Source organism: Nanorana parkeri, unplaced genomic scaffold (assembly GCF_000935625.1).
Source record: "Nanorana parkeri isolate BGI_ZX_2015 unplaced genomic scaffold, ASM93562v1 scaffold270, whole genome shotgun sequence".
Lineage (NCBI taxonomy): Eukaryota > Metazoa > Chordata > Amphibia > Anura > Dicroglossidae > Nanorana > Nanorana parkeri.
Genome location: NW_017306538.1, coordinates 1,413,455 through 1,434,869, shown reverse-complemented (window position 1 = coordinate 1,434,869; position 21,415 = coordinate 1,413,455). Strand labels below are relative to the sequence as shown.

Sequence of the window (21,415 nt, the reverse complement as noted above, 5' to 3'; positions counted from 1 at the left end):
CATGATCGCTACGGCGGAAGGAGCAAAAGGGTTAAGTAACAGATTTATAGACTTAGGAGTAAATATTAAATAAGTACAAAATAAACGTAATGAAGAGTATGCTTTGCATATGATATACATGGTACCTGTACTTTTGTAAATTTAAAATGATGTAACATTTTTCTTACTTCGCAGACTGTTGATCCTAAGGCAGTAGCCTTAGTTACCTTGGGCTCCTCAAAAGACATTTTATTTGAGGGTGGCCCCAAACCATGGGTACTCGAACCTCTGAAATTCTTCAGGAATTTATCTACAGAAGACAACGAAGGCACTGGCCTGTTCCATCTTGATCCCCCTTCATCTCGCAATCATTTCCAGCATTGGGTTAGAGCAGTTTGCAGGGACCTTGGTGAACAGGTATGTGTGGAACAATATTTTTTTTGAGCACCATGCCTTGGGCTTTTCAAATAGTATACAGTTTGACAGAATGCACAAGAACTGTATCCAAAAGAGCCAAGGCCTACTTTCTGACTTGACAAGTGTTGTAATACCTTCTTTTTGGTATTAAGCCTGACATGTTCAGTAAAACTAGTTTTTTTCCATTGTTGTTATATCTAGGGAACTATAATTACTACCTCTGTATAGCAATTTAAAAAATATGTATTACAAAGAATTACATGATTTTTTTTCTTTTCCACTAGGTCATTGCCTTGTCTGTAGGGAATCATCCCACAGAAACAAACCTGTTTCCAGCAGTAGAGAATGTTGAAGTGAAGCTGGCCTGCTCCCTTCTCTCACGATTCACTGTTACTCCTGTATATAAACATTCCCATAAGGATCTTGTCTGTCCTCTGATGCAGCAAAACAAACAAGTGGTAAGCATTTTCTTTGCTGTTCTGTATTTTAGTGTTAAATGTGAAAAGTAATTTATGAAATATTTGCAGCTTTCCTGACAGGCAAAATAAAAACACCCCTCATAATTACATTCGGATCATATCCCTTTATTTCTTATGTCATTGTGCTTCATAGCAAATCTCTGGGATTTTAGCCCTCTTCTCAGGAGTATGATCAGTAAAGCTACCTACACATGTCAGATAGCAGTTAAATCTGCAGAAGTACCTTTCTATTAAAGTGCATCTATGCCCAGACTGTGGACGATGAAATTTGTTTTAGAAGAGAACTATGGGGTAAGTGTTTTTCCCCATAGTTCTCTCAAGGGTCACGGGAGGACATATACTAACCTCCTCCTGTGACCCAAAGCTCAGCCTATCGCGGGCTACAGCTCGTGGTATACTGAGACCACCGCAGCCGAGACGGATCCCGACAATGCTGCCGATCCACCCAGCTGCGTGAATGACAGCTGGCTCTGCCTACCTAGAGGCAGAGCCAGCTGTACTCTCCCCCTTCCCCTGTCCGTTCCTCCAGTCAATGCTGGAGGATTGGAGCCAGGAGGGGGGGGGAATCCTGCAGGGAGCCGTGACTGACAGTCACTGCTCTCTGCAGGGAGATGATCGATAAGTGATCGAGCAATGGTATGCGTTCGCTCACTTCCCGATCTATTGAGCTGACATGTGACCGTTTCATTGTTGCACGTCGGCTCGAACTATGAGGATGAGTGATTTCTCACTCCATAGTTCTCCTTTTAAGCATCACTGACCAGTCTACCTGCTTCTACTGTGTAGTAAGTAGTTCTCAAAATTACAACACTGACTTCAAAGATGGGTTTCAGTCTGTTTCTGAAAGCTAAGCAATGCCTGCTGTGTGTTTACAATAGAAGACTGGGAAGCAGCCAAGATTCTGCTCTCCATAAAAAAATCAAAGGAGATATGACTTAAGTAGCTCTTTTGAGAATTTTGAAGATGAATTTCTCCACAATTCCTATACCTACAAATGCCTTGTTTTAAAGGTCTATTGATGCTTGTTCAGAATATGCAATTACACTATTGTCTAGTCTGGGAATAGGTTCACTTTACGATATTCAATTTACGTTTTTCTAAAAGTAGGCTAAAACAGTAAATGTAGCCTAAAAATGTAGCCTAATATATCTATTTTTATTCACACACACACCTATTGCCTTTTTACCAACCAATTGTGTGGGGAATTGGAGAATTATCTGGGTACATTTTGTATCTCCTCGGTATATTTATCTTCAAAGTTTTGTCAAAATGATGTCTTGTTCAGTATTTACACCTCATAGTCTAGTGCAATGCATGTGTTCATTGTAGTGCTTATCCGGAACTACTAGATCCTCTTATTGCTATAGATCAGAAACCAGTGTACTGGAATCTTACATGTCAATCAAATATAACTAATTGTCCTGTTTTTAGATTCCAGTTTCCAACTACCAAAACCAGTTAGTACAGTTATCGGCTTATGACCGTCATGGAACAAAGTTTGATAATTTCAGCTCCTTGGCCATTGATTGGGACTCTTCCAATATTCAGTTGGCCAGTTTTGCTGCTGCCAAGCCCATGACATACATTGAGAAGGAAGATGCTAATGGTCAACGGAAACGTCATGGTATGTGTAAATGCTTATGTGGGCATATGCTGAGTTTTGTCTGCTTGTGAACATTTATATTAGGAACAATGTCTCTTTGGAGCTGCCCTGGACACCCTTATCAAGGATGTCATTGGGGGTAAGAGTACTCGCCTGTCCCGACAGATGAATCCTAGGCTCTCCCCAAGAACATTTATTTTTTCTTTTGGTAGACTGAGAATTTTAATATATGTGGGCATTTCGAGAACATCAGGTGGGGAGATTGGAGGTGGCTTGCAAGGCTCCTGGTATGCCAAGCTGCCCTTGATCCGTTTATTTGTTTCAATTGGCTGCCCTTTTCAGAGTGTATGGTGTACTATATAGGGGAAGGTTAGTATTTTCGGTGCACAAAAGCCCGAAAATACTCTTTAAACCAGAATACAATAGTAATTGACAAAAGTGCATTACAAGCAGCTGAGCAAATATGACAGCAGGTTCATGTTGGGTGTCAACAAGATTACAGATATTACAGTGTATCAGAAGATTTTAAACCAGTAAGAAAAAGTACTTTCATGACAAAACTTGGACCTGTCAACAGGTTCGTTGGGCCCTGCAAAAATTTTATGAGGCTTGCCTCACTCTATAACCGTTGTTGCTGCATTGTACATTCTTACAAGTATAAGTAGTACAATTTAGAAATAAATATCTATGTTTATTAGGTCTTAACACAATTCATGTGCATCAAGTATCGGGAACGACGGTCATTACTGCTACAGCTAACAGTTACCAGGAGTCTCATCTAAAAGCAGCAAAAGTGAAGACCCCGGTAAGTGGAGAAAATACTGTGGTTTCCCTCCTTTAATTCATAATCTCCTTATCTCAAAGGGTGGCTAGAAAAAATGGCCTCTGAAGTTTTCCTTAGATGGTCAACTCCCCATTCCCAGCCTACTAATTGGAAGATAAAGGAGCAGCGGCACACTGATGAGATCATCTCTGTGATCCCCTCTTGCTTTGTGTCACATACTCTGATTAGGTCACATTGATGGCTCTCCCAATTTGTCCTGGTTGTGAGAAATTATGGAAAGCCTATATAAATGTAGATATTGGGTGCTAACAGTATTAAAAACTATGTTTTTTTGTGATTGAATCTGTAACTGTCTGCAGGGACTATTTTATATATTAATTACTAGGTTGAAGTTTATACCAGACATTAGACATTGTCCTCAAAGAAGAACTCTGGAATTTTTTTTTTTTGCAGCCTGCTGTAACTAGCTTTTAGAAGTATTAAAATATATTCTTGCCTTTCTGCATAGCAATGTAGTCTTGCAGAAATCCATGATACAGGCCTGGGCTCCCTGCCCTCTGCCTCCTTCATTTCCTTTCTGTTAGACTGCACAATGGCTAGTGGTCTATCAGCCTAACCTGAGGTCTAATAACCTCCCCGTTGTACTTGTATTTCAGCTAGCAGGGAAGTGATGACATCCCAGCACACGCTGCAGTGGGTGGAGTAGGAAAGCCTTAAGGTGGCCATACACTGTACAACCATCGCAAGACCTTAGTCTTGCGATGGTTGTAAAGGGATTAAAAAAACGTACGATCTGCCCATCTTGGATGGGCAGATCGCACTCTCGATCATCACAAGCCACGCCCCCTGAGGGGCGGGCTTGCGATGACTGTAATGAGGGGCGAGCTTACGCTGACTGCAAACGGGCAGTGTGCGCGTGCGCACACCGGCCTGTTCGGCAGTTGTCGAACCAGCAGGCCACCAACTCGCCGAGAATCGTACGATTCCCGGCGGGTTTTCAAACATGCTGGTTCGATGGAAGACGTGCGACCGTACAGTAGAAACGGTCGCATGCCTTCCATACACTGCACGATTCTCGTACGATCGCGGGATTTCCCGCGATTCTCGTACGAGAATCGTGCAGTGTATGGGCACCTTAAGACTGCTGGTCTGGCCCCACCCACTTTTACTGTTAAGGTGCCCATACACTGTACGATTCTCATACGAGAATTGCGGGAAATCCAGCGATCGCACAGTGTATGGAAGGCGTGCGACCGTTTCTACTGTACGGTCGCACGTCTTCTGTCGAACAAGCAGGCTTGAAAACCCGCCGAGAATCGTACGATTCTGGGCGGTGCTGGAACTCTGTGTAGTGCAGCTAGTGTTCCACACTTGTGATCGGAAGTTCTGATCTTTTACATGAATTGGTTCCCTTGCTGAGTCTGCTGACGAGTAAGTGAACTGAAGCTCAGGAGCTGATTACAGTATCAATCTAAATTAGGATCTCCTTTCATCGAGACTCTGTGTGTCATCTCTCATCTCCCTGCAAGACTGTCTGTCACTTACCACTGATGCAACCTGACCATTGATTCAGTGTACTGTGTTCTACTGGTGACTTATATGATTCTTTGATACTGGTGTACTATTGACTGAGAAGTGTTGTAAGTTCTGATTCTCAGTGTACTGTTAGCTGGCTGATTGGTTGCAGGGAGGCGCTGGCAGAAGCCGACCTCTCTCCTAGTATCTTACCAGAGCTGCTGTCCTATTCAATTAACACGGAACTGTTTCAAATGAGTCAGTTGTCAGGTCAGTCAGATGAATCATTTCATCTAGTTCACTGAAAAGAATCGATTCAAAAGAACAATTCCTTCATGAACTGGACCTCACTATTCCACACAGCTAGATAGCCACACAGCTAGATGCTCTGCTGCACTGTTAGGAGGAGGTAGGATGTCACTGGAGCATATAGTATTTTGTAGCTCTTTCCATCTCTGCTCTCAGCTCTGCATTTACTCTCCACCCACTTCCTTTATTTCACAATGCTTCATGGAAGATGTAGTTAGCTCTCAATGCCAGCATATGACGCACACTGGTTACCTAGAGCCTCCCACTGGCTGCAGGAAGGACTGATCTAATAGTAGGAGGATGTGACATCACTGGCCGCTAAAAAAACGAGGATTAGAACAAAAATTAGCACTTTCATGATATTGAATTGGTACAGCAGATTGCTTCCTCTGACTGAGAGGGACCTAAATATATAAAGTTATGTGCATCCTGGAGTTGTTCTTCAAGGTGCAGCTTGAAGGAGAGCATGAAACTAAGGATATGTTGACACAGAAGATTGATGTAGTCGTTATGATCTCGCAGATACAAAAAGCTAACGACCTAGAAATGGAAACCTTTGGAAACTTTACACTTGTGGGGTCACTTGTTCTCTTCACTTGAGATCAGTGAAGGCAATGTAGCCTTGAAACACTGAAAGTAAGCATTTTTTTAATTCTACAATCTGCACATAAATTAAATGTAATTGTGTTCAGTGTCCTAGTTGACATGTTTTTTTGGTGTTCTTGTTGGTCCAATCCTTGAGTGCTGTTTAGACTTTGAAAGCAAGCATTGCAAGGCTGCATAGGAATGTAGTGTACATGTTGTTGGCATTTAAAACAACCAAGTTGCAATACAGAAAATATAAAGCCATAGAAATGTATTGAATTTGAGTCGGGACAGTGATAGTGCAGCACATTGTAATATGGAGGCATATGCCTAAATTCTCTAGATTAAAAAAGAAAAGCAATTTTTCACTCCAAAAATACATTTGCCTTAGGTCACTCTGTCACTCACATAGGACCTCAAATTTACTGAAAATAAACTGACCTTGTGAAGCAGTACTGCTAAGCCTCTCTAGCCTATTAGTATACACAGCAAAATATGTGAGAGCTGGAAATAGCGGCATTAGTGGATAAAGGTTATTTGTACATAGAGTTATCTGCTTTTTTAATGGATTATGAAAATAAGAACACCTGCCATGTTTTTGTCTTGTGCCACCATATAGGGTTTAGTACACAACACATCTATTCATTTGTGGCTGCCATTAAAAAAAAAAAGCCCTAATAACCACTTTTACTCAATGTGTGGAACACAGAATAAATAGTAAATACCATTTCTTGTTTGATTGCAATTCATATAATTTCCATTCTTCTTCCAGTATAAAACATTGACCCCTGTGTCTGCCAGTCTGGAGCTTCTGCTTGTGGAGGATGTTAAAGTGAACCCAGGATCCATTGCTATTTACAATCACCCTGAAATCACGGTGAGCTTTGCTGTTTCAAGTGTAGGCATTAGCTCTAATGGTAAACTAAAGGGTAGCATGGGATTATTGAAAGTGGTCATTTCATTTTAGAAGTTTATTAAGTTCAAATTCAGGGCTTACTCTTCATCATTTTCAGTATTTTAACAGTATAGACAAATAAAAACAGGTTTACATTCAACCTTCAGCCAGCTGATTTACTGTTTTGTTTTTATTAATTTTATTTTCCATTTTTACTTGGACTTTACAGGGCTCCATTACAGCCTTTTCCTGGAACTGATGAACCTTGCCAGAGGGTGTCAGTAAATATTATTGGGCCACTAGCCATCCCTAGCAGTTCAGAAAAACGTTCCATCCTGAAGAGCTGATCTCCATTTTTACTGAGACAGACCTTATAAACTGATGGGTACACAAGCAGCCAGATACAGCCAATAAATCTAAATTTTTTATTTTATTACTGAGCATTTTAATATGTAAGGGATACTAGGGTTTACTTTATAAAGTAGTATGGAACCTAATTTGCCTTTCTGTGTTTTGTAGCCTTTTTGCATTAGCTTTTATTATATAATTTGTAACTGTAGTAGAGTCCTTTTTAACAAAATCATGTCTTATCCCACATTTCAGGCTGAATTCACCATCTCTGAGGGATCAGGATATTTTTACATCAACAGCAGCATATCTAATATTGTCAAAACGGTGTTTCAAGAAACAAAAGGAATTGTGACAGTATGTACTGCACTTAGATTTGATTATTTCCATATTGTATCTTTAAAGTAGATTCAAACAGTGAGTGTGAGTGAGCAGAATCTTTATATGTAAGCCTTTGGTCAAACACCCAGTGAGATTGGTAAAATACTAAATTAAGCATCTGTGGAGGGCACCCAGGCAGGATAAAACTGCACATTTTATGATGATGATTGCTTTTCTGTATTCTGTAATGTGATCTTTTCTAAAATAGCTCAAATACTAACTTGATTTTTACTTGCCTACCAAAAGCACATACCTGTTTTTGGCATTCTGTAGTAATAAAAAAATGGATAGATTCAATAGAATAAATTTTTTTCATCAGCACTTTTTTTTTATTTTGTACTTTGTCAGACAGACAGAGGTTCATGCTTACAAAGGAAAACCCAATCCAGAAAAGTTAGGTACAGGTATAAGGAAGCAGTCATGATACACATCTAAAGGTTACATGTGTCAACACCACATTATTTGGTGAGATTTTTTTTAACAATGGTATAGTAAGAGAGAAAAGTGTTAACCAGACTCGCGAAGTGCAAGCTTACGCAGCCGCTGTCGCAGCAGCATGTGCGGTGAGGAGAGAGAGAGAGCCGCCGGCTGTCAGATGCAGATCTCTCTCTCCTACCGCTCGGCGTGCTGCTGTGGTAGCAGGTCCGTCGTCCTCCGCTTTGCGATCAACTGGTAGACCGCGATCGACCTAATGGGCACCCCTGGTGTATAGTATATTCCCTGTAGGTCATATAATGCCTTTATGGTGCTATAATGGCAGGGCTTTGTCTGATGGTGGTATAAAGATGAAGGATGGCCTTTATAGCGATTAGTTACAAAGAGGTTAAGAGTCCAGTGATTCTGTAAACTCACAAAGAAAGATTAATAGGTGAAATAGAATTGAGCTATTGGAAGGAGAGAGGAAATATTAAAGGGAAAGTAAAGGGGAGTGGCATGGTTCAGAAAAAGGAAGAAAAGTTCTAAATAGTGTAATATTAGGTCATCAAAGTACAGGAAATATAATAATTTAGTTGGGAAATGTCCAGGTTTTTCTGTAGGTATTATTAGAATTAGTGTCTACAGCCCTTGTTCCCTTTTATGTGCAATTGGATGTCATAAAATGTGACTGGAAAACTTGTGACTGATAGTGACTTTATTTCTATACTAGGTGTATCCTTTGCGCCCCGGAACATTGTCCATCATGGTTTATGATCTTTGTCTGGCTTTCCCAGCACCAGCTGCCGTCCAAGTTCATGTATCTGATATTCTGCTGGTGGAAGTAAGAGTTGTTGATAAGGTAAGCTAACTGGATTTCTAGCTCAAACCTTCTTTTTTTTAGTGGTTTCTTTTTAGACTTTTCCAATAACTGTTTCGCTCACTTTAATCCAAAATCCATATTGTACAGAGTTGGCATATTAACCTTTATGTATTAAGAAGCAGAAATTGGATTTAATCTTTGTCGGATACCCTAACGTGTTGACTTGTAAAATATGTTTGCGTTCGGTACCTTTTTTTTTTTTTAGGGCTGTGCAAATTAACGATTTATTTCTCGATTAATCGTTAATCTTTTTGATTGATAAAAATTTTTTTGATCGCTAATGAAAATACTCACCTCTCCGCCGACTTCCGGGAGTCCCGTCAGAGATCCGCTGATGTCACGGACATCGACGTCACCGGACTCCTCCCCTTCCCCAAGTGGCTCCGTCGGCTAACGAAGGGAAGGGGGGAGGAGTCCGGTGACGTCACCTGACTCTCCCCCATTCCCTGCGTTAGCCGATGGAGCCACTTGGGCCGGTGAGTTTGCCCAAGAAACTTTCTGCACGAGCGCCAGCCAAGGCATTGGCCAATACACATACAGCACAGCAATGAAGTAATAAAATGAACTAGGATCACACTAATCCAGCACGTTATTATTCTGAGTTGCCCCACTCAAGCAGCGGCCATATTGAGTGGGGCACGTGAGATTAATAACGTGCTGGATTAGTGTGATCCTAGTTAATTTTATTACTTCATTGCTGTGCTGTATGGGTATAGGCCAATGTAGTTGGATCTGTATGTGCGTTATTAATCGATTAATCGATTAAAAAACATTTCGATTAATCGAACACGAAAATTTTAATCAGTAACAGCCCTTTTGTTTTTGTATGCATTACATTTTTTAAATGCCGTTTTGACTCAACCGATGTGAAGCGATAAGTTTTTAAAGAGACAATATCATGTTGCCAAAGTGACAGTGTCTGTGTAAACTCCCCGCCACTACAACCAAGTGATACTCACCTTTCCAGTGATTCTCTGGATGCCCCTTCCTCTGTTGCACCTGGCACAAGAAAACTGGTGGTTCTGGGTACAGGTTGAGCATGTAACCTCCTTTCATGACTTTCATGATGCAGTACTTGGGTTTATCACATGATGGAGGGGTGATGCCACTCCCTCTGGGCTCCAACATTTTGGTGGCGGCTGTGATGGAAGTAGAAGCTGTGGGGAACCGCTAAATAGATGAGTACCAGGGGGTGTTTGGTGATTTACAAAATGGTAGTTTCCGAGGGTTTGTAATTGGTTATTTGTCAAATCGTTGGACGTTTTTTAGTGTCTGGTGGATGTTTTTAGGCAAGCTTTCTCCATCTTAATTGGGCTGTGCTGTCCTTTCCTTTTAAACCAGCACTTCGGAGTCCTGTATAACTTACAGATTTTTTCTTTTTTTTAATTAAATCCTAGTTTGATGTTATGCTTGGGGATAAATGTTAACACAGTGCAATAAATCCGGCTGTCTTTTTGCTGTGCAGGTTGAAATTGGAAAGTCAGTAAAAGCCTATGTGAGGGTCCTGGATTCTTCTCAAAAACCATTCCTTGCTAAATATTTTGCCTACATGGATTTGGATCTTGGGTCTTCATCTCACATTGTGTCTTTTAAGTGAGTTACTTTTTTGTAAGCTGATTTCTATTGTTTTATTACTTGGGAAAACAGAGTTTAACCAAATTCCCTATAACTACTTTTGTTTTCTTCCAGAGCCCTCGGTGAGAAGACTGACCCATTTACAGCTGTCTTCATTGTCCAAGGTCTGGCTATAGGACAGACAAGTCTCACTGCATCTGTCACAGATAAAGCTGGTAACAGAATTGATTCTTCACCAAGATCGCTTGAGGTAAGCTAAGGTTTTATCAGCAGTGGACCACAAGAGAGGACTACCTGAGTTTTTAATTTTAAAGTTTCAAATGTAATGCCTAATGCAAAGCTTTATTTTACAGTTTTCATTTGTACCTCATGGATTTCAATAGGGATGGGTTTAAGTCATATGGGCTCATCAGATAAACAGTGTTCCATGATCATGATTTTTTTTTTAAAGTTTACACAATGATAATTATACTTGCATTAAGGCTTTCTGTATTAGCTTGGGCCTCCCTTATATGGAAGGTTTCTGGATTTTACATTTGCTGTTTTGTTTTACTATTTATTCTCAGGTTATTTACATGTGTCAGATTGTAGTAAGTACAAACTGCCTTTTTGCAACAGTTGAACTATGGGATTTTGCAACAGGAGAACTATGGGATTAAGGCTTTTCCCCATAGCTCTCCTTAGGGTAACGGGAGGACACAAACTAGCATCCTCCCGTCACCCTAGGCTAAGTATACCGCGAGCTTTAGCTCGCGGTATACTGAGACGCCGCAGTATACCTCGAGCTGCTGCTCGCGGTATACTGAGACGCTGAAGCGGATCCCGACAATTATGTCTGGATCCGCCCAGCTGACAGCTGGCTCTAGAGGCAGAGTGGGGGGAGGGGGGAATGCAGCCCCTCCCCTGTCACGGCAGAGAGCCGTGACAGGATTGAGAGGTGAGCGAACGCCGTTATGTGTTCACTCACCTACCGATTTACTGAGCCGACCTGTGACAGTCTCATTGTCACAGGTCGGCTAGAACTATGAGGTGAGTGAAAAACACTCACCTCATAGTTCTCCTTTTTAAAAGGTAAAAATTACTACATTTACAATATTTAAAGGGGAAATCAACCCTGACAGGTAATTTCTTATCTTACGTTACCCATATTCTGACCACATTTTTCAGTGGAAGAGCATCACCATTTTTCTTCTTCTCTTACTCCAGTTTGTTCCAAGTTTGTGGTTTGATTTTCTATAAGCTGGGAAAATACTGTTGTGAGATAAAGTGCAGTAAAATAAAAGGCAGTTATTTCTGCCAGGCTTTATAAATTTAATTTGAGAGAGAAGCCTTCAGTATGTAGTTAATGCAATAGGTAGATATTTGTTTATAATCACTAATGTCCTACTACTATTGGTCCTATCTGACAGGTCTTCCCTCCGTTCCGACTCTTGCCTCGGAGGATTACAATCCTTATCGGTGCTACAATGCAGGTGAGCATTCTGTACTGCTGGAGACTGGATAATGCATGCATTTCAGTTAATTGAATATCTATTTCAAGAGGCAAATTGAAAGGTGCGGTAACACATAGCAACTACTCAGAAGTCACTTTACTAAAGCTAGGCCAATGCAAGATAGTCCACTTGGTCTGTGTGAGTTGTACTTATTGAAGGGAATTTATCCATACTAGAGCAGACCAAACCTGGAACAGCTATGCATGGCAACCAATCGGTATCTCTCTTTCATTTTAAAACCTTAAGTGAACAAACTGAAGAGAGAAGCTGAATGGTTGCCATGGGCAACTGCTCCAGATTTTGTCTGCTCCAGTTTTGATAAATTCCCCCTATTGGGTTTTGTCTTTGTACTGTTTAATTTATTAAGCACATGGTTGGCTGATTTACAGAAATAGAGCCATTGCAAGTTGGGAAAACGTTTGCTGTTACCCAGCTATGCTCTTTCTCTAGAAAAGTGGAATAAGGAATTTTTCTGTGGGCAGCAAATCCCCATGAAATCAATTTTTGCTCCAGTTTTTGGAAATTGGTGTGGGTGTGTTTTTGTTTTATTGTTTACTAATTGACATTCAGCAATGCTTTACAGATTTACAAAGTAATGGCCACAACACACACACACTCACACACTCTCTCTCTCTCTCTCTCATATGAGCGTTCTTGCATGGAAGCTGATTATCCTATTAGTACATTTTTGTGAGGATAAGCCAGGAGGAAACCCAGACGGAGGGCGAGAACACGTACTATATGCAGATAGTATAAATGAATCAAGAACCCAACAGTGCTAACCTGGAAGTGTTCGACATTTAGGATTAATATACAGCCTCAGTGAACTCTGAAACATGCTTGTATTAGTATAAGTACAATTCACTCCTAACCCTACAGCCTTTAGAAAAACCTGAAGGCAGTATGCAATTTGCTCATGTGTTTTACTATTTTTAGGTATAAAGTACATTATTATTATTATTATTGTTCTTATCCTTTTAGATCACATCAGAAGGTGGCCCACACCCACAATCAAACATACTATTTTCCATCACAAATGAAAATGTTGCTTTTGTGAGCGCTAATGGTCTGGTGAAAGGTGAAACAATTGGCAATGTATCAGTAACTGGGGCCATACAGGCCATTGATTCAGAATCTGGAAAAGAGGTTATTGTGTCAGAGGTAATATTGTCTAATTAACCTTTTTTTTTTGCTATGTTGTATACTTCTATATCTAAAAACAAATCATAAGAAGGAATAATGCATAACAAATTGGAGAGGTTAGTATGATTTGGGGAAATACCAATGATGTGTTGAAGCAATAAATATACAAAGTAAAGTTAGCAGCAGTATAATATGGGGTCAGTTTTTAGCTTTTTATAAACCAATTTCCTGTATTTAACACATTCCCTGTATTTCAGGATAAAGTAGAGGTTGAAGTAATACAGCTGAAAGCTATTCGGATTCATGCACCCATCACCAGAATGAAAGGTGGCACACAGGTGAGTAACGTGTGTGTGACATCTGTTTCTTTTTTTTACTTTCAGCGTTAAAAAAGGATGTTTCTAAAATGCTACCAAGTCTTTTTTATATAATGAGATTTTCACTGGCATGTTATGGAGAAGTGACAGTGACAAACAACTTAGCATATTAGCCAAAGAACACGGATATACAAGATAGAGTGTGATTGGTCTTTGTGGGTACACATTGTGTTTTATCCCGTTGTCCACTGTTTGATTTAGTGGGCACACATGTGGCTGACCTACAGAAATGGAGCCAATGTAAGTTGAGCAGAATTGTTTCTCTTGCCCAGCTCTGCTATTTCCCTAGAAAAGAGAAACAAGGAATTTCTCTGTGAACAGCAGTTCTCCATTTAATCTGTTTTTGCTTGCAGTTTTTGAAGATAAATTGCTACACAACTTTTTTTTGTTCTTCCTTTCTTTTATCCAAGCTTTATTGGTAAAGGTACTATGCGTACATCTGAAATGCTAACAAGTCTTTTGTGTTTTTTTGTTTTCCAATTCTTTATTTAACGTTCCACCAATTTACAGGCAGCATAAAATATAAAATTGCATTCGTATAAAGCACATAAACATAAGACAAAGCAGTCTTCATAGCAAAAGGTATTATGAACAGCATTGTAACATACAATATGCTTCATGCGACCCTAGGTCGAAAGCACATTCCATCAGTGGGGTTTCAAGTGTTGTGAGAACAAAGAATAGCAAAAGATCCTCGAAGTAGCTGCAATTAGAAAGATACAATAAAGCAGCAAAAGGAAAAAAAAGGCAGAACAGAGACAGTGGGAACTTTATCAATTTGCATTGATAGGTCCTCTTTATGGAGACATCAGGGGTCTTCAAGACCCCCTAATGTCACCTAGGGATCCACAGAGAAGCTGATGAAGCAGAGATCTGCTTCATCAGCTACTCTCCGCCTTCTGTACCGGAGAGTGACAGAGGAATGCAGAAGTTATGTAATATACATCACTTCCTGCATTTTGACAACGAAGAGGAGGAGATCGAACAGAGATCGTGTACTGATCTCCTTTTGATCTCTGGTCACAGAGCTGCTGTGCTGGTCCCGGGCTCACAGCGGAGCTCGGGATCGCCAGCGGCGACTGCGACGGAGGGGGTGCCTGCACACATATTACAAGCGATTTAGGTTTCTCTACAGGCGCCCAAACGCCTGTATGTAAACAGTGGCAGACGTAAAGGGTCGTTTAAAAACGCCCACCCGCATCTTAAGAGGTCGCTGTTCAATTACAATGGCCGGACAGCAGGTGGTTAAAGTTTTGGATAGAGTAAGGGAGGATTGTAACCCCTATTAGCTTTTTCTTTGCCATCTGTGTCCCATTAGGTAGATTTCCTTTCCTGTCCGATAGCCAAAACATCAGAGGAAATCTCTTGAAAGAGAGTGAAATGCTGCTGTGTCACCAGGACTAGTGTCCCCACTGGAAGATTTTCCATCTATTCCTGTTCTGATAACCATAAACTAAACTAAAAAAGGTAACCGCAGGTATTTGGTGGTGCTCTTAGGCTTTTAGGACTTTCACTTAAAAAAATAAAAGTGGAATAGATTCACGTTAAATGTGCAAAATAATAAGTAATCGGAGAAGTAGTTTAAGGCTTTGCAGAATCACAATGCAATATGTTAAAAGACCATTCAATCAAAATTGAATGACGTTATTGACCATTGTGTTTGACAAAAACTCCTCTTACTTTGCAGGGTAGGATTTGTGTATGTTTTACTTTCCCTGTATTAAAGGAGAACTATGAGATGAGTGCTTTTCACTCACCTCATAGTTCTAGCCGACCTGTGACAATGAGACTGTCACAGTTCGGCTCAGTAGATCGGGAGGTGAGCGAACACATACCGGCATTCACTCACCTCCTGATCCTGTCACAGCTCTCTGCCGTGACAGGGGAGGGGCTGGATTCCCCCCTCCGATCCGCCAGCGCTGACTGGCGGAACGGACGGGGGAGGGGGCGGCTACAGCTGGCTCTGCCTCTAGATAGGCAGAGCCAGCTGTCTGTCACGCAGCTGGGCGGATCCAGACATAATTGTCGGGATCTGCTTCAGCTGCGGTGTCTCAGTATACTGCGAGCACTAGCTTGCGGTATACTGAGCTTAGGGTGACGGAGGGACGCTAGTTTGTGTCCACCCGTTACCCTAAGGAGAACTATGGGGAAAAGCCTTAACCCCATAGTTCTCCTTTTAAGTGAATATGAAAGTAGCATGTGACTTTTTAGGAATAAAACATTAAGCAATCATGGGTTTGTAAACATTGTTTGCCTGATTTCCCTAAATATTTTGTTTCACTAAGATTTAGTACACGCTGTCTAGTTTCCTGCTATGTTTACTGAACGGGCTTATTTATATAGGTGTATGTATTTATTATTTAGTGTTGTGTGCTTGTGCTCATTATGAGGCTTACAAGAGCTTTTATACAATCATAATGAGCGTTCACATTAATATGTTATTTCCCAACAGATGCCTGTTTATGTAATGGGAATATCTAGCAACCAGACACCTTTCTCATTTGGTAATGCTGTTCCTGGGCTTGTTTTCCACTGGTCTGTAGTAAAGCGGGATATCATAGAGGTGAAAAGCCGACATAACGAGGTGAGGTTCTACTACGGTTCTGCTAAATAAAGAATTGCGTTATTAAACATATTTTGTGTGTTGTAGGCAGACTTCCACTCTCCCGTCCATAGCTTGCTCAATCATACCGCGCGTTTCACTGAATGGAAAAACGTGCTAAACGCGGAAAAAAAACTAGCAAAATAAATACGCCCAGGTGTGAACCCAGCCTAAAGCCTGTTCAATAAAAGCTTCCAATCTGATTTATTTTTGTGTTTCTGCAACTGTAACTCTGCAAACAAATCAAAATTTGAGGTATTTAGAGAAGACACTAGTCATTAGTATATGCATAAAATGGATTAAACATACAAAAATGTCTGAGCAGAGATTATCATTAGTGAAAACTGTGCAGGAAAATGATCAGTAGATCCTGAGATAGAGGCAGTTAGATTTATAAAAATGTCTCTCTTTTCTCTACAAGTGCTAAGCATGGCCCATCTACTTCCTGAGCCCCCCTGTTAATAAGCATGGCTGCACATCACATTAAAGGACCAATATTGAGGGGGGTTGAAGGCCATGCTCAACTTTTACAGAAGAATTTGCTTACAATTTTTGACTTAGATATTTGGATCTACAGATTATTATTTTTTTACATTTGGTTGCCACTATAATTAGTATCAAACTCCTCAATACTTTTTTTTTTTATAATGAATCCAGATCAAACAAATATACATTGCCCAGCAAAGCTTTGCTTTACATTTTTGCCCAAACGCTTACAATCATCATGTTTACGAACGGCTGTTTCAAAGTCTCAGCTCGGGTTCCCTGAACTTTCTGTCCAGTATTAGATCACAAAGGAGAGAGCAGACACCAGCAACTTTTCATCTTCTAGCATGGAGAAGGGAGGAGAGGGGGCCAGGGGAAGGGAAGTAGCTTGATTTACTGTGTGTTTGTGGAGACAACGCACAGCTTTCTAGCACACACAGGGGTGTGTGACTACACAGCACCCTGCTTGAGAAAGGAGTCCCTCTAAAACAGGAAGCCAGGACACCAACTAATTCTACCAGAAACAAACTTAAACATCAAGGAGCAGCATTTATCAGCATTTGAATTAGCTTGAAACCCTTTTGACTTTAATATCACTTTAACTAACTGAGCAAACTGAAGAGAAAAGCTGATTGGATGCCATGGGCAACTGTTCCAGATTCTGTCTGATGCAGTTTTAATAAATCCCCCCCATTGTATTTTTTTTTTTTGTTCTTGAAGGGTAAAGGAAAATGTATTCAAAGTTTTAAACTTTTATATAAATGTTACCTCCTATAAGGGCCTTTGTTGATTTGGGTTTGTGTTGATGGTATCAGTCTGAGACACTTCTAAGATCATTTAGGACTCATTGACAGGTGCAAATAACCTCCTTCTTCAAGCAGGTTCTGCATTCCCATAGACTTTCAAAGCAAAGCGAACAAAGTCCATTGACATAGGTCCTAAATGATGTAAAGTATGTTTCTAATGCAGAGCAGGAAAGTGTAATGCCACATATTTACATTCCATTGCAGTTTGCATTAACAGGCTCTGATTTTGTGTTTTTAAAAAAATTTGCTACAATAATCGATTTAGTAGTCAGAAATTTGAAATATTTAGCAGATTTATTTTCATAAGGTATGTACATTCCAACAAACATTCTGTCCCACCCACAGCTCTGCTGTCTGTACACCCTGTGTGCCAGACAGTAATGAGGTCACTGCTCCTTTTACAAGATAGTTTCTGGGTCTGCAGAGACATGCGCACAAAGTGGATTTTTTTTATCCCATCTGGTTATTGGGGAATATATTTAAATGAAAGTTTGTTTTTGTTTTTTTGCTTAGAGCCTTAATTTTATATGAATTTGCATTGCTCAAATGTATTTGTATTTTGTCTGTGTTAAAAGGCCATTTTTATCTGCTATGTAATTAACATTAAAACAGCTCTAAATATCTCACTTAGTGAATCTCTCTTGTAACAGGTGTCTGTTGAGCTTCCTGGACAGTACAACTTTGCCATGAATGTTTATGCCAAAATGAAAGGAAAAACTGGACTCAAAGTAAATGTTCAAGTCACTGATCCACTGGCAAAGCAGTTCTATGGCCAGGCACATGAACTCTCGGATGAGATTCAGATTCAGGTATTGTTTTACTATCAACCTTTAGTTAGATTTGTTCTTATTGTACGCCCTTACATTGGCTCCATATTAAATGTTTGTCTTTTAAGGTGGTTTGCTAATTTGCTATTTGCATAAAAATGATGATAGCGAACATCTAGACATGTTAAATCTGCCTCAGCAGTACCCTGATAAATCTACCTTTTTGTCTTCAGTTACTCCTGAAAAAAAAAAAAAGTACTTCCTGTGCCTACAGTCTTGTAGCTGTATATGTGCACTGTGAGACAAAATGTACTGCTGCTTCTGACTGCTAGTATCTGGAGATCTGAACTGAGATTTGGGGATGTCATTGTTCTGCAATGTTATACTTTTCACGGTTCTCCTTGCTGAAATCTGTGACATGAGGAGGAAAAGCCCTGACTCTACCAATATGGCTGGTTCCACACTGAGAGACAGTGCAGGACAAGGCATGAAAAGTCAGTAATGGGGGAAAGTTCAGTAAGAGTTTAGTTAGTTTAGTTTAGTCTCTTTAACAGAGAGTATCATGATTATTAACAAGAGCTTAACTATAATAACAGGGCATTCACAGCCGGAAAGAAATCTCTTTAAAAATACTGGTGGTCAAAATCTTTTTCCCATGTAGCAACCCTAGAACTTGATTTTTCAGGAGCATATGAATTTGCCTGAATTGCAATTCAACTGGTTTCCGTATTTCATTTAACCCATGGCTTACCAAACATTGCATGCATGTAACACATTTGAAGGGTTGAAGAGCTGTTCTATCTGAACTCAAGTGTGGGATTGGTATCTGTGTGTAAAGGAATTTGGCACTATATATCCCTCTTCGCCATTTCCAAAAGTTGGCAGATGTGGTAGGATATTGTAAACTAATGCAGTGGGTGAAAAGTTCTCCATATAAACACACAGATGCACATTAACCGAACACGCAATGCTTTCTGTATTTCAGAAAGTACGTCTGTACTTCAATTTTTTTTTTGATACTTTACAGCATGTTTGCCAAATGCAAAATTAAAGTGAATGCGCCATTTACAAATGTGCCCCTTAGTCTGTAAAGTGCCCCTTTAGTCTGCAGTATCCCCTCATCAAGCCAATTATTTCAGCGTTTGCTAAATTTTGATTTCTGTGAGTTATTCTGCTTGGCTCATTGCTGTCATTTTTGTTGAATAATTGTAATTTGCAGGCTAGATGTTACTCTATTCCTATGTACCCATGTGCTGATATACATGGCATGGAGCTATGTGACTAGAATTACATACTTTGTTTTTCATTGTTCAATGACTTTTAGCTCTTTATATATAGCCATATTTTTAATACTGAATAAAATTACTGAAATTTGTATTCATGTATTTTCTAATGCAATGATATATTTCAGGTATTTGAACGATTACATTTAATAAGCCCAAATGTGGAGGCTGAGCAGATATTGATGTCTCCTAACTCTAAACTGAGGCTGCAGACTAATAGGTAACTTAATTCTTATTCCTGCAGTTTAGTAATTTTTCTTTTGTTTTTATTAGGAATCATGGTTGCATGCTGTCATGTTTTGAAGTCTAACATCACTTTTAGCGCAATATAACTTATTAGGCTCTGCCCTATGTTGCTGGGCAATGTATATTTCTTTGATTTGGATTCATTATTGACAAACGTTTGAGAGTTTACTACTACATTAATGCCTTCAAGAAGGAAAATATATCTGGATGCCTGTATGGAGTGCGCATACCCTTGCGTATTTATTATTTTATAAGAGAGAGCTTATCAAGAGAGAAATAATTGAGCCAACGTTGCTGCTTTACTACTCAGTCATGAATAAGAACAAGCACTCAACTAGTTAATTGTTAGGTCACCTGGTATGCATATATTAGTTTCACTTTAGTGACTTATTAAATAGTAAATGAATGGCAAGCATGACAACAACTAGCTTGCCCCTTCAAAAATAATCAAATTAATTTAACCCCTTCGTGACGGGAGACGTACAGTGTACGTCCCGTCACAAAGTGGCTATATGACTGGGCACGTACACTGTACGTGCCGAGTTATATTAGCCTCTGTAATGCTGGTAACTGCTGATTCTCAGCAGTTCCAGTCATTAATGCCTCACTATTGAGACATTCATTAATGAAATAGTTAAGCTTTTTTAAAAGCTTCTTTCTTTCATTAATGAAAGAATGAAGCCTTTACATTCAGATACGGGTTCGCTAAATAGCGATCCCGTATCTGACAGCTGAAGATAGCAGAGAGGTAGCAGTGACTCACCTCTCTGCTATTCGTTTTGACAGCTGGAGAGCCTGGCCCGATGTTAAATGATACATTTCAACCACTAGATACATTTGTATCTCTTGAGTGAAATGTATCAGTTTTGATCGTCTAGGAACGATCAAAGACCTTTAGTGAGATCTGATTCTGACATGCTGTCAGGATCAGTCTCTAAAGTTATTATTAGCTGTTCCTAAGCTTGGAGCAGCCTGATAATAACTAAAAATTTTAAAAAGTTAATTTATTAAGCAGTCATAGTGATTGCTTGATATAAACTGACAAAAAAAAAAAATTTTTTTTTTTTACACTTATTTTTTTTACAAAGTGTAAAAAAAAAAAAAAAAGTTGTACAAAAAATTAGGAAAATAAAACGTTTATATATAAATATATTTGTATACTATAATTATTATTAAAAAAATTCTAAAAATAATAATAATAATCAAAACTTGCTGCTGTGGAAGAATCACACAGCAAAAATGTAAAAAGTGTGTCAGTCATTTAGGAACAGAAACTAAAAACTAGCTCAGTCATGAAGGGGTTGAAAGAAAAACTTCAGTAAGAATAACGTAGTGGGTGATCAGTGTAATGTGCAGTATTTTAATCCATGCCCCACTTACACCAATCTTCTGCTATAAACTCCCAATTAGCTGGTGCCTTAGTCTATCACTTGTTTTCAGACCCAGAATCTGACCCCAACTTACAAACTTGCGGTTCAGGCCTTGACTTTAAGTCATTAGCTAAGTTGTAGAAGCATCTATCTCCACCTGTCCTCCACAACAGTTATAATACCTGGCTTTAATGATCATCATAAGAAGAAAAGTAATGCATGGTTACCACTAGGCCTTATTATGTTACTTGTGGTGTTCCCCCGTGCTGATTTAATTGTTGAAAGGTCAACTAACGTATACTGCTATGAAGTGGGTACTGGCTTTCCTGGCATTCTACATCATGTAAACCAGCTACAGTATGGTTTTGAGGTAATATTACACACTGGCCTGGACCAGCTACACAGCACACCCTGTTTATCAGAGGGAACTATTTCTAGTTACTATGGTCATTTGGAGATCAGGATTTGCCCGGCCCAAAATAATATTCATCTCCATCTTGCCACACCTATTGAAGTCTCTTGAAAGTGGACAAAATGTAGTTGACCATGGTAGAGAGTGAGCAGGGATCTTTTTCCAGCTTTCAAATGTATCTTTTCTTAATGGCACATTAAGCGATACAGGGTGAAGTAATTTAGGTAGATTGGGTTATGCTGCTACCTTTAGGAGATTGGACA

At 39.7% G+C, this 21,415-nt stretch overlaps 1 protein-coding gene across 1 annotated transcript in view; it reads left to right on the top strand.

Annotated features, from left to right (window-relative positions):
- The window catches only part of NUP210 (nucleoporin 210), a 74,292-nt gene that overhangs the window by 28,027 nt on the left and 24,850 nt on the right, over positions 1–21,415 (top strand). The window contains exons 15-29 of the mRNA XM_018557173.1: positions 175–396; positions 681–854; positions 2,307–2,499; positions 3,177–3,283; positions 6,444–6,548; positions 7,170–7,271; positions 8,443–8,571; positions 10,058–10,185; positions 10,282–10,417; positions 11,577–11,639; positions 12,642–12,821; positions 13,061–13,141; positions 15,633–15,764; positions 17,725–17,883; positions 19,253–19,344. Of these exons, the coding sequence (XP_018412675.1) occupies positions 175–396; positions 681–854; positions 2,307–2,499; positions 3,177–3,283; positions 6,444–6,548; positions 7,170–7,271; positions 8,443–8,571; positions 10,058–10,185; positions 10,282–10,417; positions 11,577–11,639; positions 12,642–12,821; positions 13,061–13,141; positions 15,633–15,764; positions 17,725–17,883; positions 19,253–19,344 (2,003 nt within the window). The remainder of the gene's footprint in view (positions 1–174; positions 397–680; positions 855–2,306; positions 2,500–3,176; positions 3,284–6,443; positions 6,549–7,169; positions 7,272–8,442; positions 8,572–10,057; positions 10,186–10,281; positions 10,418–11,576; positions 11,640–12,641; positions 12,822–13,060; positions 13,142–15,632; positions 15,765–17,724; positions 17,884–19,252; positions 19,345–21,415) is intronic.